This window comes from Pezoporus wallicus, unplaced genomic scaffold (assembly GCF_028554395.1).
Source record: "Pezoporus wallicus isolate ANWC-B61680 ecotype Strahan unplaced genomic scaffold, APGP_CSIRO_Pwel_v1 contig_16, whole genome shotgun sequence".
In the NCBI taxonomy this organism is placed as follows: domain Eukaryota; kingdom Metazoa; phylum Chordata; class Aves; order Psittaciformes; family Psittacidae; genus Pezoporus; species Pezoporus wallicus.
In genome coordinates this window covers 3,883,500-3,910,447 of record NW_026641478.1, presented here as the reverse complement: position 1 = coordinate 3,910,447, position 26,948 = coordinate 3,883,500, and the positions used below count along the sequence as shown (strand labels likewise).

Genomic DNA, 26,948 nt, shown 5'->3' with positions numbered 1-26,948 from the left:
AAAAAGTGCTTAGAATGTTTGCAGACCATAATGAATTTGGAGAGTTTGCAAGGATTTTGTCAAGCAGGGTTAAATTTGAAATGTTTTGGCAATTTAGTGTCCCTAACCCACCCCCCACAAAAAAAAACAAACAAAAACAACCCAGAAAAAAACACAAAACCAGGGAAGAAAAAAAAAGCAATGCTTATCAGGTTGTCTCTGGAAAGTGCAATTTGTACTGCGTTTAAAAGGCATAATTAGAGGCATAAAAGGCACAACTAGAGAAAGGGTATTGGAAGGTCAGTTTAGAGGTTTGCAGGAAAGTGTTTTCACATTAGTCTGGGTTACATAGGTCTGCCATAGCATATTGCTGTGAAGCTGCCAAATAATACCTGAAATAGTTTGAAGTGTGACCTTGAACACATATGAGGCAATTCTTCTTCCTTTTCTTGACAGCAAATAATAAGTCTCTTTTTCAGTTCTGGTCAATGTGGTTTACTTGTTTCTGGTCAGTGTGGTTTACTTATGTGGACTGAGAGAGTTCAAAAGAAATCAAAAATAAATCAGGACTTTATCAGGACTTTGACAAAAGGTTATGTGGTCCAGAGAAGGAGGAGAATGGCTACAGAATGGAAAGGACTGCACTTCAGTGCAAACTCTTCATGTTTGACAGCAGAATAAAATTAACCACATTAAACCCTTCTTAAATAGGTTATATATTGTTACATATTGAAACTGTGCTGTTCCTGTGAAGGAACTTTGGGAGGTTACCTAGGTTCTCCTTGTAAGCTTTAATTTACCTGGGAGGGTGAAGTGTTACTGGGGGAGGGAAGGGGGGGGTCCCAGTCACTGAATCACTTAACTCCAGAATTGTTTCTTATATGAAAAGTGGTCAGCTGATTTGCTTCTTCAGGAAGTATCTTGATGAGAAATGTACTAATTCTTTGTTAATAGGTGAAGATGGGAAACGCGATGAAATTTCTAGTAGGTAGCTTTCTTGGGATACTCTGCAGGTGTTCTTTGAGTTCATTTTCTGACTGCCAGGCCATTGGTCAGACTTTAGTCACCAGCTTTTGACTGCTGGACCATGAGACTTGTATACTCTTGCATTCTGAATGCTGTACAGGAGAGACTAGTAATCAGTATGTTTTTAGTCTTTCGAATTTTTTATTTAGACAAGGGCTTTTTTTTGAATAAAATAACTAGGTTTCCCCTGATTCTCAATCTCTTTCAAATTTGTTACCTGAAAGTGCAACTTCTTTCTACCTGTGACTTTCAGATGCCATAGTTTTATTTTCCCAACTATTCTGAACTGTGAACTGAGTAATGTTTAAGTGGCACGCAGAATGTGTTAGTAGCTGTTTAAAGGCCTGTAGAGGATGAGTTGTGTGCTGCACAGATAACATGCACTTTTTCTTTGCAGAGGGTTTGTAATCTGAACACACCAGAGAAATGTAGAGTAGGTTAAAAAGTGTTCATCTTGGAGTAATCTCAGTGATGGTGACAAAATAATTGTGTGTGTGTATGGTGTCTTTGGGGGGGGGGGGGGTGTTACCATTTTTTTAACTTAGTAGTAAAGTGGAGGAGAGAGAATTCGACAGGAATGAGGTGTGAGCCGAAGAGGATTAGAAGAGTTTATGTTAGCTAAAGCTATAACGTAAAGAAATGGAAATGAAAAGTCTATAAACTGAGGGTGGGAAAATTCCAGACAAAAATTTAAAAGTTTGTGTTCAGAAATTGCCGTTTCTTCCACCAGCTGAACTTTCTGCCAAATAATACATTTTTAAAGCTTCCTTTTTGTCTTGGAGGGCCTGAATCTTTCTCTGGTAAAGCCGTCACAAAACATATGCGTTCCTTAGCAATAGAACGGGTTATCTTACTGAGGATCATCAGTAATTCTTGTTTCTAGCATTGGTGTGGCACTAATGGACTTCTAATAGAAACAGTAGGGTAAAACAGTATAAAATACAGGTATTTTTTTGTCTGTCCTAGCATATCTTCTGCTTAAATTGATGAGACTAAAGGCCCCTAAAGCAGTGAAGCATTAGGAAACCATCATTTTATGTGCTTTAGACTATGAAATTCTGCCTCTGTTGGTTTCCTTTGCTTAGGAGAAAATATTTTAGAGGACTTCTTTTCCTCTAAAGGATTTATATCATTTAGGATTTTTTTTCCTCTGCTATTGCTGCTGTTTACCATGGGGCATGGAAGGGAGTTTAATTCTTTTGTTCTCATGGCTTTTCTCCTCTTTTTCAGAAGTAAGAAACTTTTTAGCAAGAAAAAATTGAAAAGGAAACAGAAGACTAAATTGAAAGTCAAAACACGCAACAAGGTAAGTCTGTAACTAACTGGACAAGGTTCTGACTCAAAAATGAAAGTGATTTCAACTGAGAGAAATATGAGAAAAGAAATGAAACTAGCAATTTGTTTAGAAAAGATAATAATAGGCCAGTTTGTTTGTATGTTTACTATATTCTACAACTATAATGTTAACCTTATTCAACTGTTTGCTACTAATGTTCATCATGAAACAATATGAAGAGCATTTTATGTTCTCTGGTTCCTAAAGTGTAAATATAGCTAGACATGTTGGTCTTACAGTTAAGTTTCAAAAGATGCATGTCTAGCCAACAGTTGGAGACTACTGCTGCAAGGAGTTCTGTCCATATCACCTAAAGGCAAAAGGGAGCATTTAGTGTCTAAGAAGCCAGAGTTACCTCTGGGAATTCCTCCATAATGGAATAGATGATACTTTTTTGTTTCTATTAATATTTTCTCCCTGTGTAGCTTCTGCCCCCGTCCCTTTAAATGCATGGTAGCAGAAACAGTGAACCTCATTGAAATGTTTACTTGTTGCAGACAAGAAATCTAGGCAGAAGCGGCAGTATTTTAAAATACTGCTCTACTGCATTCTTTCTGTATTACAGAGCTGTTACTTGTTTAAGCTGGAGTCTTAGGGGGATTTTCATGAAGGCCTACTGCAGACATAGAGGCTTCTTCCTAGGTTCCCAGTGTAGTCAGTGAAGAAAAAGTAGCTCATTTCTGGAATAGTTCTGAAGAACCGCTGGAATATCCAGTAAAAATACAGTTGAATGCTCTTATAATACAAATAGACTGTAGATCAGACTGGCCATGTTATCCCTGTTTGCCACACCTCATGTAGTTCCTCTATCTCAAGACAGATGATTTTGGGAGGGTGAAGCAAGTTCTGTATCTCTTCACTTGGTGTTGCCTTTTTTGGATACTTACCAGATTGTTCTACTTATCTCAAGTAGTGCAGCTTCAGACTATGGTATAAAAGGGTCTTATCTTCACTTTCTCTTCCCAGTACTGTGCAGTGAAATATTTCTGGTCCAAACTGAATTTTCCAGCCCTTTCTTCAGTTGCTATGATACTAGCAGTTTTAGCCCTGTTCCTGTCATGATGTTATCAGACCCACTGTCAACACAGAAAACCAAGTTAGAAATTTGAAGAAATTTTTCAGAAAGTAGTTAGTCTTTGTGTGTTCTGTCAATTGTCAGAAACTTGTACTTCTAAAATAACTCTTCATCTTTCATCATTGTTACTATATAAAGGGAACCTTGTCTTTCTGGATAGTGGTGCCCTAGTTCAACTGCCAGATAGAAGCTAAATCCAGAACTTCTGTTCTTTGCAAGCTTGTCAGTCAAATATGCTTCTTGGTTTTATTTGCATTGCATAAATGGATTGGTAGGACCCCTTCTAAATGGCCAAAGACAATATGAGCATCCTAAAGGCTGTTTCTTGTCAGTATTTACAGATCTGGCACTAACTGATCATCTCTGCACTTAATGCCTATGGAGGGTTGTTTACAAGATTTTTCTTGGATTTAAAATGTCTTCTACTTGAAGTATTAAGTGAGATTTATCTGTCTTTGAAAGGCATAATGGGTTTTCGCATGTCTTTTAGTGATGCCTGTATTCTAGACAGCCTTTAAGGCAAGCCAGGGTTGACCAGCAGAGTATTGGTATTTTGAGTTTCTGAGGTAGAGCTTATTCCTGCATGATAGCAGGAAATTGTATATTGCATGAAGAATGTAGCTGAAAAGGGAAAGATAACCTAAAGATGTGAGACTGTCTTTATCAAACTTTGTTTACTGATGAAGTGAGGTGTTATGGGTTTTTTTTGTTTGTTTTGGTTGTTTCCTTGTTTTTTTTTTTTTGTTGTTGTTTGGTTTGTTTTGTTGGCTCCCCACCATGCTTTTCAATGCATCTGCATGCTTACCAGTACAGAATAATCACAAGAATATTTTTTACAGTGGAATGTCTGAAACCAGATGTGTGTATTGTCAGGCAAATGCATGTTTCCATTTGGAGCCTTATGATAGGGTTTATTGAAAAGCCCATCACTACCGGACATACTGAGCAAGAGGTCTTGTGTGCATTAGTTTAGTTTTTTAATAACCAGGGTCTTTCAGACTGAACAGAGATGGGAGCTTTCTCTTAATAGGCTTGGTAGAGGCTGGGAAGTCCTTAAATTAAGAGTAAGCCAAAGGAACCCCAAAATTTGTTATTTATACCCTGCATTTAATAAATATGAGAATTTAGCAATTGAAGAGGAGAGAACATTAAGGAAAAGAAAAAAAAAAAGGTCATTGTTGAGCAACTGGAAAAAAATTATTTTGCCATTTAAACATCAAATGTTATGACATTTTAAGTCTAAAACTTTAATTGGTGTTTAATGCAGCCCAATAGTTAGTGCATTAGTGTCTTTCTAAGCTGTGGTCATGTTATGATCGTTGTATTTGAACTACTGTTAACTTTTGGTTTTATGGTTTATTATCTTATTTTTTTTAATGAAGATATAAAAGTTTTCCATGTGAGTGCAGTGTGTTTTGGCTTCAGAATCCAGTGCTGAATAAGAGTGACTTTGACACAGAGACAAGTATGTGATTATTAGATGTGGGTGTAGCCCCTTGGACTCCTGCCCCTGGCCCCTCTTCCCTCCCCACTCCCCCCCCCCTTCCTTTTTTTGGCAACAGTTATTGGTAGAAAATTGTAGGCTGTGTAACTTACCTCAACCCTATGAGTATTGCTGCTTCCTATCCCTCCTCCCTTTTTACTCCTTGGAGTTTCCCCACTTTCCTGTTAACTCATAAAGGTGTTGCTTAGGGCATTTAGCTGAGAGACTGGACGAAAAGCCAGAGTTCACTATCTTTTGTTCTCATAATGTTATTTGAAGAAGACTGAAAAACTGGAGTCCACCAGAGACAGGGAATGTACTGCTGATCAGCTTCTACCTGTTTAGCCCAGATTTTTAAACTATGACTTCTTTAGCTTTATACAAATGGAAGGAATAAAATCTTTGGAAAGGACAGTTCATGTAGCAGACAAATTTAAGCTAATGGTTAGATGTATAAGGTGAATCAACTGGGATAAATATTTGCCTCATCAAAAACACTCATAGCTACTCAAATAATTTGGTAGTGTTTTCAATGGCTTTTGTATTATTTGGTGTTTAAACCTCAAGAGGGCATCCCTTTCCAAGAGATGTTTGAACTGTCCAAAGAAAAATTTGGTGAGGTTCTATGTTATGCACAGGTTAGATCAGATGGTTATTATAGCCTTATCTATCTTTAACAAGTTAACTTTCCTTTCCTAGATTATAGTTTATTTCTATCCCATCTGAGAATAAACAGTTTTTGCAGTCATCTGGTTCAAGAGGAAGGAAGTAAGTTGGTCAGAAAATAAGCTATGTATGGATGTAATCTTTTGGGAAAAATATTTACGTGTAAGGCAAGTGTAAGGGGAGACTAGAGGGTTTCTTTTTCCATGCTTCTTGAGTGTACAGGAACATTACAAATGGCTAAACGAAAATGGTACTTGTGAGTCTGGTTGCTGTTATTATATGAACCAAATCTGTGCCATTTAACCTCTGCTGCGTAATGCATCCTTCCATTCAGCAGGGACTATATGTTTACAAGGACAAGTCACACATCAGAGTATGGGCTTCTGCACTTCATTCTTTCTCTTGTAAAATAGCCTCTTACCTTCTAGATAAGAGCCTCTTTTATATAAGAGGCTTGTGTGTTACTTTTAGAAAAAAAGTAACACAATAAATAAAATTTTACCTTTATGTATTAAAGGTATGTTCATGATTCTTTACGTACATTGGCATTGCAATTTCTCAGGCCTTATTTTGATTTCATTATTCAGTAGCTCAGGATTGGATTGTTTTTTCTTTAATTTCCCTTAAAACTTCAAGAGAAAGATTATTCTAATTTTTTCTTAAATGTTTGGAGAACATAATCTGCTGCTCTTTTGTCTACCTAAAATAGAGAAAACTTTTTTGAGTGATTTAATTAGGTTTCTTGCATTCAGAAATCCTCTATCTGTTCATCTGAAAAAGATGTGCTAGTCCTCCTGACCATCAGAATGATCTTTCATCACTGTTGCCTCACCTTGTGCGGCTTTAGCATCTTCTTTTTAAAGCCTAATATTGTACATTTTGTGAGAATGACATTGTGTTTAAAAATTGCTCTTCCTTTCCATAAAAATTGATTTAAAATGTTTTGTCTAGCACAAATAAAGTTTTGCAGCACTTGAGACAGAAGATGTGATGAATACTGGATATCTGTTAAGTTCTATAATGTATGTTTCATCATGTATCTAGATTAAGATGTTGCATTTTCAGTTCACGATGGTACCAAGTGAAACAAAAAAGACAAAAATTTCAGAATGTCCCACTTTCTTACAGCTCATGTGAAAGTCACTAAATCAAAAAGCATCGTTATGTTTTCCAGTCTTGATGCTCCATTGTTTTTTAAAGTGGTAGCAATTTCATATTTTGAGAATCAAAATGCTTTGGGAGAGCAGAAAGGTAGAGCCTATCATCTGCTCTTCACTAAGGCATCCTGGAAGCTGGGCTTCCAGTCATGTTTATACTTGGTAAGTGCTTTGGATTGCAGAATTCCAGCAGCCATTAAGAAAAGGCCATTTGGAGGTGCAGAAAATATGATTGTAGATTTTCGTTGTATACACAGTGTCATGTAAAGCTATTTCATACTTCTGTGAATCTTGATACTCTTAATACCAAGAAACAAGCTATAGGGTGGAGTTTTTGACATAATATATCTCACAGCTCTAGAGCAGTTGATTAGATTATTAGTAATCCTAGATATGTGCAAAATTAATAAACTGCTTCAGTGAGTTTTTTAGAAGTCGATTAACATTTTGTCTTAATCTTCTACCATTTTCCTTGGCAATGTAGAAGTACTTTGTGCCAACATGAATTGCAGTATCATTATGAGAATTGTTGTAACTTAAAATAGACTTTTTAATTTTGATGTAAGAATTATTAAATGGGGTTCTGTAGGTACAGTTAGTGGTTAGATTTTCATAGCGATCTGTTGTGGTTTAAACCCAGTCAGGCAACTCGTTCACACACTTCTTTCCCTCCCCCTACTCCCAGAGGGATGGAGAGGAGAATCAAAAGAATGCAACTCCCACAGGTTGAGATAAGAACAATTTAGTAACTAAGGTATAACACAAATCACTACTGCTACCACCAATAATAACGATAAAGGAAATAACAAGGGAAGAGAATACAACACCTCATCACCAGCCGACCAATAACTTGCCCCCCCCCCCCCGATACCTGATACGATACCTCCTCCAACCCTGCAGTCTACCAGCCCTTCCGGGTAACTTTCAGTTACCCCCTGCCCTGGGCATGACGTGCTGTGGTATGGAATACCTCTTTGGCTAGTCTGGGTCAGGCATCCTGTCTCTGCTTCCTCCCAGCTTCCCCTCCTCCCTGGCAGAGCATGAGCCTCACAAAGTCCTTGGTCAGGGTAAACATCACTTGCAACAACCGAAAACATCGGTATCACCAGCACTGTTCCCAGGCTGGAAGTCAAAACACAGCACTGCACCAGCTACCATGAAGGAGAAAAATGACTGCTACTGCAGTTTAAACTCCTCAGAGACTTGAGCAAATCCATCATGAATAAATTGTCAGTGGTGTTTACCTTATAGTGAAGTTTGTGGGGGGAGAGAGAACAAGGTGATGTTTGGAAGTTCTGTTCCTACTCTCCAACCAGAAAATGCCTTGGCATTCAGCACCTTTCTTTTTGCCTTTAGGCATCCCAAGCATCTGTATGCTTATGCATTTAACATTAATTCAGTTGAGTTTTTATATTCTCCTCAAGTGAAAGATGGTAAATAGTGAGAGTCATAATTATTCTTAAGTTTTAACCTGTTCTTACAACCCTTATTATTCAGCTTACTGTTCAAAAAGGGATTTATTTCATGCAGTCGTAAGGCCTGTCCTTTTAAACTGACAAAATTCTCAAGTACCTGTGTTAGGATTGCTACTGTATTTTTTGAGTGTATAACAGAATGAAGTATAATATACTTCTAGTTTCAAAGAATTTGCAGATCTCAGATATGGTATTGTGAAGAGAAAATAGAGGTATGAAATAAGAAATTTATACAGTGGGTTAGCATAACAGCTAGGAATTAAACTAACGAGTCATATATTCTAGTGCTTCACTGTTCAGATAGAGCAGGGTGTTTTGGGTTCTGGAGAATATTGTGCTGTTGAAGTCGGGGTAGGAGATTACTGTATATAACTGTAGTTTGCCCTGTCGTAAAAGACTGAGACACTGAACACAGAAAGATAGAACGGTTAAAGTGCTTACTATTTAAAAGCTAACACATTAGGTAAGGGACTTTTAAATATTTGTATTAAGGATAAGGAAGGAGTTAATTTCTGAAAATTAGTCAGCTTTTCATTAATAAGCAAGAAAACATACATTGATGTTTTGTCTGCCACTGTCATGTCTGAAATTATCTGTGCTGGTTAACTTGACCAACCTATTTCAAAAGAGGCTATGTGAGCTACAAAACTGAGGCTGTTCTGGAACACAAGCTAAGCTGAACTCCTGACAAGAAAACCAGAATGGAAACTCTTCACATATTTTGTATTTGCAATATCTGATACTAATTAGATAAGTGAACTTCAGACAGAGATATTTAAGAGATTCCAGATACTTTTGTCTTCCTGTAACTAACAGTAAACTAGGAAATGCATCAGAAACTTACTAAATTTTCCTTCTTTTTAAGCTGAGTTCAGCTGTGTTAGTTTTAAAGCTGAAAGCTTACCTTGTGTGTTTGCCTTAGCAGCAGCTGGAAAAACTCTTGGAGTATATGTATGAATATTTGACATACAGAGGAGTCATATGTTACAGCTGTTTAGTTTTCTGGTGCCAAATATATTTTAAAGTATGTAGTAGCTCATTGTCATTGATATCAGTCCAAATCTATTGTGATGCATTGCGATACTGGATTAATGTGAGGTTTGAGTTCTTGTGGGGTTTTAACATCAGCTTTATTATTTCAAAGACACTCATGCTTAACAAGGACCAAACTTATGTGATCTTTCAAGCCCTAATGGCAGAAGTTATGTTGTGCTAAAAAAACAAGCGAGAAAGCCCCCACATTTCCAGTAAGTTTGTAGGGAACCTTTTCCAGCTTGCTTTTTTTCTCCCCTCCTCTCCCCATTCTATCTTTATTGTTTTTGCTTACTGCTAACACTGACACAGGTAAAAAATTAACACACTGTCTGTGTTGTATAAAATAGGGTATAGAGGAAGTCATTGATTCTTGATGTTTTAGCTTGCAATAATTTTGTAGTAATAATGGAAAGGAAAGATAGGCAAATACGTACCAGTACAGTTAGAATAATAATATAGTCAAAAGTAAAATGAAATGTGTAAACTGAAATATTTTGAAGCTATTTTTATTTATTTATTTATTTATTTATTTAAGTTTTGTAAAATCTGGTGTTAAATGATCTAACTTAGAAGCCAGTGTTATTTCTGGTAATAATAACCACGGATAAAAATGTGTTATGAACTATTGCTGTATTTTGATATACAAAGTTGTGACTACTATATTGCAGAATAAACCACCCCATTAAAACATTATCCACTTCATGGTTCTCAAACTTCTTTTCCCTTGTTTTGTATTAAAGTCCTCTTTCCTATCACTGTTCTTATAGATGTGTATTCCCCTCTGATGAGTTCTGAATCACTGTACTACAGTTTGCTGCATACTTTCCTCCCAAATGAAGGTTGTCATTCACAATACCAGTTCAATAAAAAGACAGAAAGCCTCCACCCTCACTGCCCTGCAAGAATACAAGAAACAAACCAAAATAGCCTTGTGATAGTAGTCATGACCTTGACTCAGTCTGTCCTAATGTATGTCCAAATTTTTCCTTGCAAGTTGAGGCATATTTGTCCTTTACCCTCCAAATTTTTCCTTGCATGTTGAAACAGTTTCGTCATTTACGCTTAACCTAGGCCTTCTCTGCTTAGGTAGTCTCTGTTCCTTCTGTCTCCATCAGGGTATTACAGGGGATTGCTTCCTCCTATATGCTTGAAGTCCAATTTTTCAGAGTCCGTGTTCAAACCAGCCTAGTATTTGGTAATGCACAGTGGAAGAGAAAGTATAACCCTGCCTAGGGATTTTTTGTTGTTGTGGCATTTTGGTTTTTAAGTCCGTCATTTCTTGTCCCATCTTACTGTAGCAGAAAGGAAGAGTAGAGGTCAGTATTTAAAAGATGCTTTTAGAATTAATTTTTTTTTCCCTAATAATTTTCCAAGTCTAATGACAGCTTCGTGGAGGCTCTTTGTCTTGGCAGTGGCTGACAGTAGTGTGCCGCTAGTAGATGCCAAGGGCAGGAGGGGCAGGGTAGTGGTAGTTTCTCAGAACAATTTCTCAACTCTTACTTTGCAGCCTGGGGCTTGTGAAAACCGGATGGTGTCTTGTGATGCCATAGGCTTTGATAGATTTTTGTATTCAGTAGTTCGTCCACTAGGTATTTATTAGTCACAAAATTATTATTCACAACATCCTGCCAGGGGAGTTTTTGAACTTGCCATCTGTTGTCATTTAATGACAAAACAAGTAATGGTATTTTAATTTCTAATCTACATTTAGCTTATATTTTATTATTATTTAATAAGAGGCTAAAATGAAAAAGTAGAATAATGCTTTTAAAATCCAGGAATAATTAAAAAAACCCTGACAGCTGACCCTGTTAAGAAGAGAATAGACTTTTTACTGTGGCAGAGGTTTGGACCATTCCACAGCCTGAGCTGTTTTCATTTTCCGTCCCAGTGTCCTCAACAAGTTATGAGAGGCAGAGACTAAGGCCAGATGGAATATAGCGCAATACCTTCATCTTCCTCCTTTCTTCCCTGAAATATAATTTGTACTTCAACAGGAAAGTTTAGTCCCCAGCTTAAGACTCGTTTCGTTGGCCAAAATTTCAGACTGTTAAGATTACTTACATTTAGCAAAGCATGAAACTTCTAATAAACTTAAAACTAATCTTGTTTTTCAGACTGAAAACCTAGAGAGTACCATAACCATACCAGATATCAAATTACACAGCAACCCTTCAGCTTTTAATGTTTACTGCAATGTCCGCCATTGTGTGTTGGAGTGGCAAAAAAAGGAAGTATCTGTATCTCTGGCTTCAAAGAACAGTGTACAGAGTGGGGATTCGGACAGTGATGAAGAAGAGGAATCCAAAGAGCCACCTATTAAACTCCCAAAGGCAAGTAACTGGATATAGTTTAAAGCGTGCCATGCATTTCATCTAGTGTTGGTATGTTCTTTGTGGGGAATAAAGAACGGCATTACAAGCCAGCTGCTCAGAAAATAGCTATAGTTTATTTGTAGTCAGTCTAATCCAGAATCGTCTGATTTGTTGAATTAGGAAGATCTGTATATCCAAGTAATTAATTTTAAGTCAGTTAAATGTCAGGTAAACATTAAGCATGTACTCCTTTACTGGTGGTGGAAAATAACCGACAGCCTCAAAGGTCTACAAAAAATGTAAACAAGGCAGCTCTTATCTGTGAGACTACTACCTGTAGTGATAAAGGCTGCTTTCTTTTGCTTTACCCTGTAAAAGAATAAATCTCTCTCCTCTTGGAATTCAACTGGCAGAGTGTTTTCCAAGATGATTTGCCAGGTATATGTGTAATTGCAATAATTGCCTATTATTCTTACTACCTTAGTTTTTTGATCATCCCCTGTTCTGGCTCTAGTGCCTTTTGGCACTATAGTAATGCACATTAAGAATTTGGACATTACAGTTCAACAGGGTAGGTGTTTTACTGTTCGCTACTTCTGTGCTTATAATTTATATAGGAGTTACTGATTTTTTTTTTTTCTTAATTTGCTGATTTACTGGTTTTGTACTATGTAACTTCTGTGCATCTGGTTTTGATTATTGCTAGCTTATTGATGCTATGAATCCTGGTTCCTTTTGTTGTTCTGAGTCTAAAAAGTGCATTCATATTAACTTTTTCTTTGTTCTAAACCAAACACTGAATTAAAAATATTCTTGCAGCAGTGATTATGTAGAATGTTCTAGTTGCTTAGAAAATAAGAATTTTATAAGTGCTTGTGTTTAGGTAGCATTATCTGAAGGGCAGAGTTGGCACCCAAATATAGTGGTGGAGAATTGAAAAGGAATAAAACAAAGTCATGTAACTGCAATTTGGTAACTGAAATTTCATGGATAAGTCACAAAGTAAATAGAGGGTTCCAACCCTCCCTGCTATGGGCCGGGGACACCTTCCACTGGATGAGGTTACTCAAAGCCCTATCCAGCCTGGCCTTGAACACTTCCAGGGATGGGGCAGCTACAGCTTCTCTGGACAACCTGTGCCAGTATCTCACCTTCCTGTCTCTCCTCTTGCAGTTTAGAGCCATTCCCCTTGTTTATGAGCTGCCTTTGACTCCTTGGGGATTGTGTTAAGTGAATTAGCAAGTGATTGTAGATGTGTCATTTGAAATATAAATAAAAGGCAATGTAGCTATTAGCATTTATAAAGAATTCAGTGGAGTCTTAAAGAGATTTTGAAATGAAAGAGGATCCAGGAAGGATGTTCCAAGAACACTTGCATGTGGAAACTAAAACACTGATACTGTTTAAAGGTGTTAGCTTATCAGAAGGGTAAGCCAGGAAAGTGGTGCAGGTTTAAAAAGAGGGTGGCTTAGAAAAAATGGTAGGGAAACTGTAGGTAGGAAACTTTCTTTCATGTGTCATGGTTTAAACCCAGATGGTAACTCAGAACCACACAGCTCACTCTTCCCCTACCTCCTTCCCCCACTCCGAGAAGGATGGGGAGGAGAATCGAAAGAATGCAACTCCCATGGGTTGAGAGAGGAACAGTCCAGTAACTAAGGTATAACACAAATCACTACTGCTATCACCAATGATAATAATAAGGGAAATAACAAGGGAAGAGAATACAACTGCTCACCACTCACTGACCTATGTCCAGCCCAACCTGAGCAGTGATGTAGCCCTTCCGGGTAACTGCCCCCAGTTTATATAGTGGGCATGACGTGCTGTGGTATGGAATACCTCTCTGGCTATTTTAGGTCTGATGTCCTGTTTCTGCTTCCTCCCAGCTTCCCCTCCTCCCTGGCAGAGCATGAGACTCAGAAAGTCCTTGGTCAGAGTAAACGTTGCGTAGCAACAACTAAATACATTGGTGTTATCAGTGCTGTTCCCAGGCTGAAAGTCAAAACACAGCAGTGCACCAGCTACTAAGAAGGAGAAAAAAGACTGCTGCTGCTGAACCCAGGACAGGTTGCTTATTTGTAATTAGTTAACCACCTTCTTTTACCTTCATCATTGCTACATACTTTGAAAAGGAAGTGAAAGGAAACATTCAGTGGAGAAAATAATTGTAATCTCAGAATATTCATCAATCCTAAAAGGGAAAATCAGGAGTGGCTGTAACAGTGCTTTTACAGATGCTGTATCTGTTGGCATAATGCATGTCCAAGTACACATGGAGTTCCAGTGACGAGCAATTAATCCTCATTTTTGTGACAAAAAATAATCTCAGAGGCTTTGAAGAGGAAAGTACTAGTTCTGCCAGTATCAGCTGTCAAATGCATCATTACTCAATTTGGGAATTCAGGCTGCAAGTCAATTCTAGCTTGCTGGTTCTCATTAATGAGCAAGGAAAAAGGTCTGTCAAAGTGTGAACTGCATAGAAATTAGAAGTCCTCAGAGGCACAGTTTGTCTTACATTATAAAAAAAACAAGTTTTTCAGGGAACTATTACTCTGCTTAGGTAAGTGCTTTCATATAATGACATTACTTCGAGTATTTGCTAGTACAGTTGTGTAAGGTGGGTTCTTGATTTTAATTCTTTTGTATTTTGTATTTAATGCCTTTGTATTCTGTATTACATTTTTGTTATTCAAATAACTATCTTGTTCTGTGAACATTGGGATATACCCTTATTGGTGAAGATGCGAAAATACTAACAGTTACTCTGAAATATCTGTTCTTCCTTAGATCATTGAAGTTGGATTATGTGAAGTCTTTGAACTGATAAAGGAGACAAGATTTTCTCATCCATCTTTGTGTCTCAGGAGCCTACAAGCCCTACTTAATGTGCTTCAGGGCCAGCAACCAGAAGGCCTGCAGTCGGAACCTCCTGAAGTCCTAGGTAATGTCTCATCTATTACTGTATTTGTATTAATATGTATCTGTTACTGTGTTGGACAGAATAAAATGGTTTCTTGCAGGTATTTTTGTGAGATAGTAATGTGCTTGTTCTCAACTGACTGACTTTATTCTGGAGGGTAAACTCCTTATGGTGTAACCAGTACTTTCTCAGCATTAATTTTTTGTAGAACAGTAATCTTGGGGTATGTGTGTGTATATATATGAAGGATTTTGTTGCTGTGTAATGCAACATTTCAGTGAAACATGGTAAACCGTACAACCTTAAAAATTCATTTGACTTACTGAAGATATAAAATACTTGGTCTTCCTGGAAAGAGGATAGTTCTACTACAGTGAACTTACCATCTGCTGTTGTAATGTATAGCTTAGCTAATTAATGTTGCAATTTATATAAAGCTATTAAGAAAAGTGTCAGAATTCTTGCATTTGTTTCCTCTGGTCATCCAAAAGCTTCCCTGAAAATTAATTTTGTTTTTAATGATACTGAAAATTAAAGTTGAACTTCTGACGGCTTTGAGTGTATAATTATGCCATCTAAGTTAAAATCTAATTATTTTTTGTTAATTCATAGTTTTTACTGGTTTATAGAACTGTGAGGAAGGCTAGGCTGTAGCATCTTTTGTTTAAAAGTAAAATAAAATACATCTTCAGAGTTTTTATGTATGTTTTCCTATATTATGGCTCAACAGTATTCCATTTCCGAACATGATAGTAGTTTGCTCCAGAAGGCTTAATGCTCCAGAGTATTAAAAAGCCACAAAGAAGGCTTTGTTTTGATTGCTGCCTTAGTGATTATTTGTGTATGCAATCAAAAAAATTGAGATGGATTTCAGTTCACACCTTGATTGTTACAGATGTTCAGTCACTACACAGTGCTTGAAAAGAGGCACATGATCAGAATAATTTTCAAGCTTTGATTTGAAATGCTTGTTTCTGAGAAATGGGATGTGCTTCAACATGGATCATGGTCATAAAGACCTACACATCGTCTTAGTGATGAGGTAGACTGAATAGGCAGGTAAAATAATTCTGGCCCATTTCTTGTTAATGTGTTCCACTGTAATAGAAGGGCTTTGATTTTCTTCTATAGCTGTTGGGATAATCAGGACTCAGCATTTTCTGGTGGAAAAAGAATGAAAAGTTCAGGATGTTTTAGGCCTATTTAAATGGGATGCTTTGTTTTCTAGGGCTAAACTTATGGCTGAGGAAAGATGTATTTTTTTGTAAGTTTTAATTTCACATTGACTGGCAAATTGCTTTGTGTGATTTTTGTGACTTTTTTCTGTATAATTACTGTGTTTTATCTGCAGAATCCCTGTTCCAGCTTCTTCTGGAGATAACTGTCCGTAGCACAGGAATGAATGACAGTACAGGACAGTCCTTGACAGCACTTTCCTGTGCTTGCCTCTTCAGTTTGGTAGCTGCATGGGGAGAGACAGGAAGGACGTTGCAAGCAATCTCTGCTATCCTCACCAATAATGGCAGCCATGCTTGTCAGACTATTCAGGTCTTGCAATAAAACTTCTCTGTATCTGGGGGTTTATGTAAATGATGCGTACATGAGTTCTGAGAAGATCTGTTGTGTAAATTCAGTCATTTTGTTTACCCTTGCTAGTTTTGCAATAAGAGTAGGTTTTTCTTTATCTTTCTTGAGTTAGAGATAGAACAGAAAATGCACCATTTGAAAAAGAGTTGTGTTTTTTACTCTTCATTTTACCATTTAGGTGCCAACCATTTTAAACTCTCTTCAACGGAGTGTACAGGCAGTTCTGGTGGGCAAAATCCAAATCCAGGACTGGTTCAGTAATGGGATAAAGAAGGCAGCCTTGATGCACAAATGGCCATTGAAAGAAATATCTGTAGATGATGATGACCAGTGCCTACTTCAGAGTGATGGCTTTTTCCTTTATCTCTTGTGTAAAGATGGACTTTACAAAATCGGTTCTGGATATAGCGGGACAGTGAGGGTAATGTGATTTCTTCTTCCCTGATGAATGGCAGTTAAAATAATAACTTTTATGATGTTCTGTTTCCATTGAGAATCTTTGAGCTTACTAATGATCAGTTCTGCTGCAGTTTGCCTAAATTTTTCTGGTTATTTCTATGAGAATTTTACAATATTTTCTTAAAATTTTTGCTTGTCGATATGGTTCAAGACATTGTTAGATAGTAAATGATTATTTGTAAAATAGTTACTCTTATATTTATTAAATGATTCAATTTTTTTGCTTTCCAGGGCCATATATACAATTCTACATCCCGCATCAAAAATAGAAAGGAAAAAAAGTCTTGGCTAGGCTATGCTCAGGTAGGTGAATACTTAAAACATGCACCCCACCCCCCATCCCTCATGAGTAATTTAAGTAGACCTTGGCTTAGAGTAAGCTTACATGGATAATGTACCATTGTTTTGACTTCAGTTGTAAAAATCAGGTTTTTGGTACTGACTTTTAAATTGCGGAAGATGAGGAACATCTGATGTAGCTAATATATAGAAATGTGTAATGAAAAGTTTCACTGGTGTTGTCACTCTAGGCTTTCTCACAATATGATGGTTTAACATGTAAATTTATGATTTGTACAGTGAGTGGATGTATGCTTCTTGAGGAAGTTAGTGGATGTAAAAGTATGCTTTTGCAAAAAAATAGCATAAAAATACTTGAAACATCTATTTATGAAAATAAGTTGCCTTTAAAACATTTGCAGTAAAATAAGGAAATGCTGTTTTGGTTGGGGGAGGATTGAGGGTGCGTAAGCCGTATGTAGAGATAATTGTTCATGTTACCACTGCAGAGTTAACTATATTTAGATATTTTCTTTTCTTAGAGTTAGTTTCTGGAATGTCAACCACCGTTTTTTATAGCTTTGCCATTCATTATAAAAATTGTGGGGTGTTTAGAATCCTGTTATTACCACTATATGTGTTCTCTTTCTCACGCTCAAAAAACCCGACAACAAACCGCAACAGAAACAAAAACAACCCCCACAACAAAATACAAATTAAATTTCAGAAAATAATTAATTTACTTTATCTTATAACTACTAAGTAATTTTTATGAGTGATCTCATTGTCCCATTGTGAAATTAAGTGCACTCCTTGCCATGTTTTGAAGTTAAATTGTTCGGTACAAATATGTATTCTATTATGCAGTTGTCTCATATATATGCATACACACACAACATCGGGTTTTGTTTAGTATCAAAACAGGTCATCAAAAGCAATACTGGCACAATACACATATGAGGATGCCTTCATTCAAGAGCCCATTTTATCAGTTTAGAAAGTAATAGGATCCATACAGTTTCACTATATAGAGTTACGCATTTGGACATCTTGTACGTATCTATAAATGTCTTTGATATTCTTCTCTGAGTGCTTGTACAGGTGTATGTAGTCCCAATGACTGTACCCAAAGACACAGTTGGAAGAATGTCACTCTGGGGCTGTATTTATAGGAAGATGTGTAAATTGCACTTCTTGCTAAGTATGTGTTCGTAAAAGAGGTTAAGATGTGCCTTCAGTCTCATTTCACTTCAGTTGCTTGGTTAAGTCAGCTCAAATTGAAATGATTTTTCTAACTTCATCGTATCAGTTATTTTAGACTGAAACTTTTTCTTGTCTGATGCTCTTTACTTATTTTTCCTAGTTTGTGTGGGTTTGATTTTTCAAATGTCACGGAGATTGATTTATTCAGGAAATTTCAAGTAGTTTAGATGGAAGTAAAAGGGTTGGTTGGATTTTTCTGTTGATGATTATAATTAGGTTTGACAGATGAAGGTATTCTGAGGTTAAGCCTTAATGACCTCCCTGTGAAATGCATCCATTCTTATATGCGTGGAAGCCCCACCTGAGGTCAGTTGTGCTTAAAGCAAGTGTAAGCCATTGTTGTATCTCCTGCTATGATGCTGCTGTTGTCAGGATCATTACTTAGTCATTTTTCATGTTGGCCTCTGCAACGCTCCTTCAGGTGCATACTATTTTTTCTTGGCCTCAGTCACCTTCAATGAGTGTGTTTATAAGAGCACTTAAGTAGCCTTCTTCTGTAGCTGCTTTTATAGCTGAAGTGCTTTCTAAGCGTAAATTCTGCAAATGTGTTCCTGCCCTGCTCCCTCAAAATCTTTGAAGGGTCCACAAGCATTGTAGCATCAAAAAAGATAGGAGAGCAAAGTTGCCATATTGCCTCTCTTACGGATCTGTGCACGTTATGCGCACATGGGGGCTTATGGAACCAATCTTGTTTAAGCTAAGAAAACCTCACTTGACAGTATTTTTTTAAACATGCACTCAGAATTATAGGTATAAACAATAAACCTCAAATGTGCGTTTCAGGTAGACAGATCTTTATACTGAAAAGCCTTCTAAACTGGTGACTGAATCAAACCTTACAAATATATACACAAATGAACAGAGAGGATACTATTTTGGTATACCAAAGGAGACTTCCTGACATGGACTGCTGACCAGAATAGGTAGTTTTGGGGAAATGAAGGTATTCTGCACATGGAGAACCAGAAAGAGAAAATCAGTAGTCCTGAATATGTCCATTCCCTTAGGTCTGGCTACGAGATAGGAAGTGAGCAGTGTATGTAACTCATTGTATGTAACCTTGTGTCATGGCTGCTGTCACCAAAATCACCATATACTTTGTGGGCATTTCTTTGAAGAGCTTAGAGAGTAAATACATGGAATCTTGTTAGCGTGGGGGTTGAAGTAGTTAATCAAGGGTTTTGAAAAATTCTCTAGTTTTTAATGCACGTATTTATTAATAATCACCTTTCTATATAGGGTAATATATGCATTTCCTTCCTGGAATTCCTGTGAATCTTCTGTTGATTTGGAAAGTGGGAACAGGAACACTGGTTTTTACTGTGGCTGTGGATCTGAACTGTAATTGTATGCACATACGAAGAACAGCATTACTATGTATGGCTTCAAAAGCTGTATATGATCTTTAGTATGCTGATCTACAGCATGTAAAAATGGTGGAGGAAGGAGGTCAAATTTCCTTTTTTACTGTAGAATTTGATTAGTGGAAAAAAGTTGATAAAATTAAGTAATTTTAATGTAAAACTAAAAGGTTTCCAAAATTTTTAAAAAATACTGAGACGATTGCATTTTTTTCACTCTTGACAATGCCCTTTAATGTAATTAAGAATATTTCCATAACAATATATATATTGTTACTCTTACCAGGGTTATTTATTATATAGAGATGCGAATAACCACAGTATGACAGCCATAAGAATAAACCCTGAAACCTTGGAACAAGACGGTACAGTTGCTTTGCCAGGTAAGAGCCTCCAGCTACGAGAGGGTTATATAGCATAGCACGTTTACATGCTATATGTTTTCAGGTAAGCAGAAGAGAAACTGAGACAGACTTTGAGATTATGAAGAGACTGCTTTTTTATGACTTTGGTTTGCTGCACTAGGCCAACTGCAGTATTTCATTCAGAGGTCTTCCATCTTACTCTGACTGCTACAAGAATATTGCAACATTTTAGAATGTATGCTCATTTTGATTTAAAGACTCCAAGAGCTTAACTCCCTTCTTAAAGAATTTTTATTTCACCACTTGTTTAAACTTTGAGCATTTGGCTCAGCTGTGACCTTGTTTTCAGTAGCTCTTACATCTAGGTAGTAAACTGTGGCCAAACTCATTTGTATTCAGTAATCAAAGGAGGCTAATGAACATTGAGGAACTGTGCTCCTGCTGTTTAAATTGTGGATTTTCATTTATCTGTTTCGGGGTTTTTTTGTAGTTTTGTTTGGGCTTTTCATTTGGGGTGTTCTTTGCAAAGGAGCCTCATAACTTGTGTCTCTGTTTTGAAGATGAGGATGTTCTCAGAACATCCTTTAATGACCTTCTGGAAAAACATATCTGTTCTTAGCCACTCACAAAAAACAGTAGAAAGGCATAAGCGTATCTTTTGATTGAACAACTACAGCCTTATTCTGTACATCAGAAGAAAGATTTTGTGATGCATCCTGACATGAATAAAAAGGCACTGATTGAAACCTCAGGAAAAAATCTCCAGGCTTTCTGTATTTCTAACACAAACAGTAATTTTTAAATTGCTTTGTAGAACTGTTCTTCTACTTCTTCACCTCAAGGTAGCTTCAACTAATAGGATCCTTTGAGGTTCTCAATTATGTTGCCACTGGTAAACAAATCATTGCTATTTGTGCAAGGCTTGAGAGACACGAGCACATTGAAAGTCTGCACCTCTGAACTGCTAGCTTTCTTTTTCAAATCTCAGTGACAAATGTCGTTCTTCAAGACAGACTGTATTGTGTTTATACTGTAAAAAGTCACAAATTAAACAAGAGCATGCCTGCTAAAAAAAAAAATTTATTAATCTTTCAGTGCAAAAGGAAATTTTGTAACTGCAGGAATACCCAATCATAAATCCCTCAAAGTATTTCACACAGTTGCATTTTGTATGGTTTCTGATGGTGTCGAAGTGGATGCTAGATGTTTTTATAATGCCTATCCTTTGTATTTCAGCCCTTGAACTTGCTATTTTTACTTTCTGCACTTCTGTCAGTGTTACATTGTGAGCAGAGATGGTCTTGTTCTTTTGTCTAGGGCGAATTCAAAGGGGTCCACTTCTGGTTATTTCCATTTCCTGTTAGAAGGAATGAAGGGGAATGGGAGGTATATATCTTGAGGAAACCTAAGTAGGTACATAACTCTAAATAGAGGTGGCTGCTAATAACTCACACCTTGTAGTTCTGAAAAGCCACACCAGATAGAACTGCAGAGCAGTAACCTCGGCAACAGCTGAACACTGATATGTCTCCTACTTGGTAAGGTATTCAGACATGGATGTATCTGGAGTTAATCTGTTTCAAATGCCTGGGTTGGTGATAGTGCATTTAAATAAGGTATTCATATTTATTCATGGAGGTATGCATGGGAGTTGAGGAGTTCATTAGGAGATACAGTTAGGAATTGATCCTAGCTAGAAGTCACATCACCTTAGAAAACTTAGTGAGCTATGGAATGTTATCTTTTCCTTTCGCAGTATGATCCATCTGCTTCTTGAAACCATAAACTTCTATTTCAAAGGGCAGTATTTCTGCTCTAATAGATAATCTAGCAAATCTGACAGGGTGTCTGGAGCTATGAGGCTGTGTGTCAGCATTCTTGTATCTAATGCTTTTGCCAAGCTTCATACACTGTCTCTGAGCTGTGGATCTGTCTTTCCAGTCCAAATACCGTAAAGTAATCTCTGAGTTCTATGAGATTTTCTAGGAGATTGAGTCTGAATTTAGAGGAGGTTTTCATCTTGAACTTAACTGTAATGCTTAGAAAGGTTGCTATGCTCTGCTGAAGAAGTTGAAGTTACATGTTATCTGGAAGTTACATGTTATGTGGTTTCATTGTTCTTTGAAATTGCACATGAGTAACTTGGTGCTCAGGACTAGTCACTTATTCTGAAAAGTACTGCTGAGTTTAGCCTAGACGAGCTCAAGAGTACTTACGAACAGGCACAAGATGCTCTGTCATAGACTCACAGGATGTTTTGTGTTGGAAGGGACCTTAAAGATCATCTAGTTCCAGCCCCCTGCCATGGGCAGGGACAGCTAGACCAGATTGCTCAAAACCCCATTCAGCCTGACTTATAACACCTCCAGGCAGGGATGGGGTATCCACTAGTCTGAGCAACCTGTTTCAGTGTGTCACCACCCTGTGCATAAATATTTAAATACAAAGGTGGTGCTTGACAGTCATCTTCTCTTGAAAGCTCTAAGGAGGCTTGTGATTAACAGATGTCTATAGTTAATGTCCTTTAAGTAAAACAGAAGCCCTTTCTGTTACAGTAATCTTCATACAGTAATCTTGGATAGCTTCATCCCCAGACTAATTTCAAAAGTCATATTGAATAAAACTACAGTAAGAGCACCTTGCTAGCTGAGACACTATAATATACTTTTTGCAGATATTTCACTTGCCTTCCATTTTTTGCTCTCCTCATTAATTTGATAATTAATGCTGGGCCTGGATGTTATCTTATTAAGTGCTAATTTTAGGAATGATTCAGAAGAGCATATGCATTAAACCCCCCAAATCAAACAAAAACACCCACACCTCAAAAACATCCCTGTTCAGATTTTCTATATGAACATACCTACAAAACATCTAAACACCCAAAAAAGTTTACTGTGGGGCTTGCCTCTTCTTGAAATGTCTCAAGAGATTGGCCAACAGTGTAATATGGATCCATTGGTGGCCAGAATATTCTGTTTTCGTGACTGTTGTGTGAGCATTTAATTGTCAGCCATTGAAGTGTTCTTAAAGTTTAGCGATTTTCTGTAACCTTTCAGAAATGTCATTCTTTTTGGAACTTAAGTTATAGACAACTCTTTTGTTTTATCACTAGAACCACTTTACAGCATAGAGAATTAGTAACATGAACTGACTTTGGACAGAGTTTATCAGAGATTGTTTCTGAGACAGCAATATTTCAAACTTCAGTGTATCTGCTGTTCTCCATCCTGTTTGCTGCTTACTGCCTGTGTGGTTCGTACCTGTGTGTTGACTACTTCAGGTCTGTTTCTTCAAGATGTGAGAATTAGAGAAGGCCATCTAATGCATATTCTATTTCTGGTAAGATACTGTATTAGACTGGGCAGTATAGCAGGAAAATGTAAACATGTTTATGGGTTTATGTAATCCTGTGGGGTTTTCCAGCTGTATTATTTTTGTTAGAACATTCCAGCTAGCTAGAAAAACTAGGAAACTTGCTGCGTATGCTGGAAAGATGTTGTATTTGCTTCATTTAGCATTAAATTTGTTAGATAAAATGACTGCTGGATTTTTGTTTGGGTTATGAAGCAGATATTTAGAGTGTAAAGTAGCTGTCCTGCAGTAGAGATCTCTTTCCTGTGTGTAATCAACGAAATGAGCATCTTACAAGCCTTATAATACCATGTTAGTAGTTTTGCCAGCAGAGCAGGAAGGGAAGAAGAGATGGTGTCGAGTCATACTTTAAGACTTGTAGAGAAAGTGGTCACTCCCCTGTCCTCACCACCACCACCCTCCCCCAAAATATGGGCAGAATTCCAGAATTCTTTCCTTACTTGTTTTTCTTGGAAGTAGCTGACCTGTTTTCAGTAGAGGTGCAGTATATTCACATACATGCTTTATAGTTTTTCAGCCTTCCTAGTTTTGTAGTTTGGTATAATTTATAAACAATGGAAAAATGAAAAGAATAATGAAAGGTTTGGTTCTGTTTCATTTATTTCTGTAGGGTTTATATGATGGACTGGGAAATCTTCTTTACAGAATGGCTTTATTAAAAAAAAAAATAAAGCCTTTGGGGAAGGATAAAGACTAACACTCTCAGAAAATTATAATTCAGTTGTGTTGTTATAGTTTAGAATAGCCCTCACAGGTGAACACTAAATGCTTTTGCAGTTAAATTGTACGGTAAGTTCTTAACTTTTATGCAGTGGAGAGTGCTTTAATAACTTTTATGGGGACAAAGGAGGATTATGCTTTTGATAGGAGATCCTAGCATAAAATAACATGTTATCAGAATGGTAAGATCTCTCTTTAGACAAACGAGAACTCTCATAGTCTCACCGTAATGAGAATAAATTGGAAGCAGAGAACAGTGTCTGTATGTATGCTGATACAAACTGCAGTCTACATCTTTCTCTTACAGATTGTCATACTGAAGGGCAGAATATCCTTTTCACTGATGGAGAATATATTAATCAAATAGCAGCATCTAGAGATGTAAGTCTTACATGTATTGGGTAAACCACTTTTCTCTGAACTGAATTGTTTTATTTTACAATACTTACAGCTTCCTGTTTGGCTTCTTCTTCACTAACACTGAAATCCATGTAGCTAGAGATAACTAGCTAGATAGCTAGTGAGAAACTGCCGCATTTGTGCATAAAGGAGCAGTAGTTTGGTATCTATCCAGACATTTTGATTTTTGATAGATTTTTCAGGTATTTGTCTATTTTTCAGGTAAGTTTTCAGGAAAAAAAATGTTGCTCTTCCTGAGGAAAATAATCTTATGTGGAATAATGTTTTCTTAACATGTTATTGTTCAGGGTCTCTATGGGATAAGCTTCTTAGAGCTTAATTATTATTTTTCTTTTTTTCTAATTTAATTCCCTATAATTGCTTTGGTACCTGTTGGGGAATTTCAGCCAGATTTAATACAAGAGGTATGAAAGATTCTATGTTCAAATAGATTTGTTTTGTTTTGTTTTGTTTAATACAAAAATTGCCTATTGGCCAAAGCTGTAAAACTAACTAAATGTTTCTAGTAGGGGCAAAACCAGTTTTAGCTGTTCTGTTTTCTTCAGCAGACAGTTATTATGTTCTTAGTTCTGGACAGGTCCTTGTTTTTAAGAGAAAGCTGTAAAAGAGGTATGGTGTGAGGCAGGGTTGTCAAGGGATGCCAGACATGCATCTGTAAGGAAACCAGGATCAATCCATTTTCATGCTAATAGAACAGTTGTGGGGTTTTTAACGTGGCCAGAATTTGGGGTTCTGAACTGGGAGGATTAGAGGGCTTGAAAGACAGATGTAAATAGTTGCAAAAGCAAGATTTCTGTATTAAAATTCAAAGTTAATTATTTCTATAGCAATGTACTATTTTCATAGTGTTCATAGTATTTTTGTAGAAGCCAGTATATATAATATATTTAAGGTCTGTTAGCTCATCCTGTTTGGCATTTTCTTCTTTTCACCTCTATAATAAATGTTACTTTATCAATATGTCCCCTAATAACTTAGTCTGAAATAGTATTATATGGATGTACTTAGGCCATGAAAAGTAAATTAATACATTTATTCCACAGCATAAAGTAGATTTAAAAAAAAATATTTATTTATTTATTGCAGGATGGCTTTGTAGTGCGAATATTTGCAACAAGTACTGAGCCAGTACTGCAACAAGAACTGCAGCTTAAGCTTGCTAGAAAATGCTTACATGCATGTGGCATCTCCTTATTTGATCTGGAGAAAGACCTGCACATTATCAGTAAGTCCGCTTCTTTGAGGGTTAATAAAAAGCCCAGTAATTCAAATAATAAAACTGAAACACTGTCCTTGCCTTTGTTTGGGTTTATTATGTGCAAGAAGGTGTAGCTCAGTTATAAACATGGGGAAGTACGAGGGTTTTGAAAGCACTTACTTGACTCATGGTAATCTATATGCTCAGTCTGAACCACCTTTTTGTCTGTAGCACTATCCATGGTTTTACAGTGTTTTCTTCTAGTTCTGTAATAAATACAATATTATTTGAAGCGTGGACTTCATAGTAGCACTCCTATACCATGTATTTAAGCTACAGAGCTCTTTGCTGTGTGTCAAAGTTAACAAAAGTTCAAAGTACTGCTGGCTGTATTAATGGAAAAGAAATGCACTGAAAAATACTAAATATGTGGAAATAAATTCTTTGCATCAGAATTTCACTTGCAAAATTCTTGGTGTCTGTGAAGTTAATTTGGAGAAATATCAGTTGGTTTTTGCTTTGGGTTTTTTTGTTTGCTTTTTTTTTTTCTCTGTTAGCTGTCTGTTCTTGGCGCTATCAGAACAGATGCATCTTTGGCTACATGGAGCTTTTGTCTGACTAGTTTCTCTTATGCTAATGCTTTTCCTCTTTGAACAGCTCTGTCAGGTCTATCCCGGTAAACCGCCTTGTGGCAGCACAACTTTGTTTCACTTGTGACTTTCTTAGAACCTTCATTATGAGACGTTCTCCCTGCCAGATTTAGGTCTGTAAACTGGTCTGTGAAAGTGCCTGTCTAAACTGTTCAGTTAACGCAATCTTACTTGCACAGGTACAGGGTTTGATGAGGAATCAGCTGTCCTTGGTGCTGGAAGAGAGTTTGCTCTAATGAAAACTGCTAGTGGAAAGGTACTGAAAATGTTCCTTAGTAAAGAACAAATTACATCAATGTATTTCTAAATGCTTTTTAATTTTCCCCAGTTCCTTTCTTGCCTTTTTAGTATGTTAGAATGAATTTATATGACTGTATTTAAAAACATTTTTGGAGCCCATGTTAAAGGGAAAAAGACAAATGGTTATTTGAAAGCATAAACAGATGGTGTTGGAAACATTGAGAAATCTGTGGCTTGGGTTTATAGGAATTGCTGTAGCCGATCTCACTTAGAGACAGTATGAGGCTTTGTTTTAGATTTGAAGGGCAGAATTACCTTTTGTCTACAAATGATGTACATTTGGGAATTTTTTACCTCATTACTTTGCATAAGTCTAATCCCTGTAACTTGTTTAAATCACAGCCTGATTTTTCTGATACCTCGGAGAATTATTGAATTTCCCTATGCAAAGTTTTTCAATTCATTCCTTTAAACCTCTTTGGAACGGTTTCATATGTTGGTTCTGCTCAGTGGAGACTGTATTTCAGAGGCATTTGAATATTCATTGAAATGTAAAAATAA

The 26,948-nt window shown here is 36.8% G+C and overlaps 1 protein-coding gene across 1 annotated transcript in view; it reads left to right on the top strand.

The window, feature by feature from the left end:
- Positions 1–26,948, top strand: part of MYCBP2 (MYC binding protein 2) — a 182,406-nt gene that overhangs the window by 23,678 nt on the left and 131,780 nt on the right. Inside the window, exons 2-11 of the mRNA XM_057424034.1 lie at positions 2,236–2,311; positions 11,350–11,565; positions 14,338–14,491; positions 15,822–16,018; positions 16,236–16,478; positions 16,748–16,819; positions 19,706–19,802; positions 24,187–24,260; positions 25,386–25,524; positions 26,327–26,403. Of these exons, the coding sequence (XP_057280017.1) occupies positions 2,236–2,311; positions 11,350–11,565; positions 14,338–14,491; positions 15,822–16,018; positions 16,236–16,478; positions 16,748–16,819; positions 19,706–19,802; positions 24,187–24,260; positions 25,386–25,524; positions 26,327–26,403 (1,345 nt within the window). The remainder of the gene's footprint in view (positions 1–2,235; positions 2,312–11,349; positions 11,566–14,337; positions 14,492–15,821; positions 16,019–16,235; positions 16,479–16,747; positions 16,820–19,705; positions 19,803–24,186; positions 24,261–25,385; positions 25,525–26,326; positions 26,404–26,948) is intronic.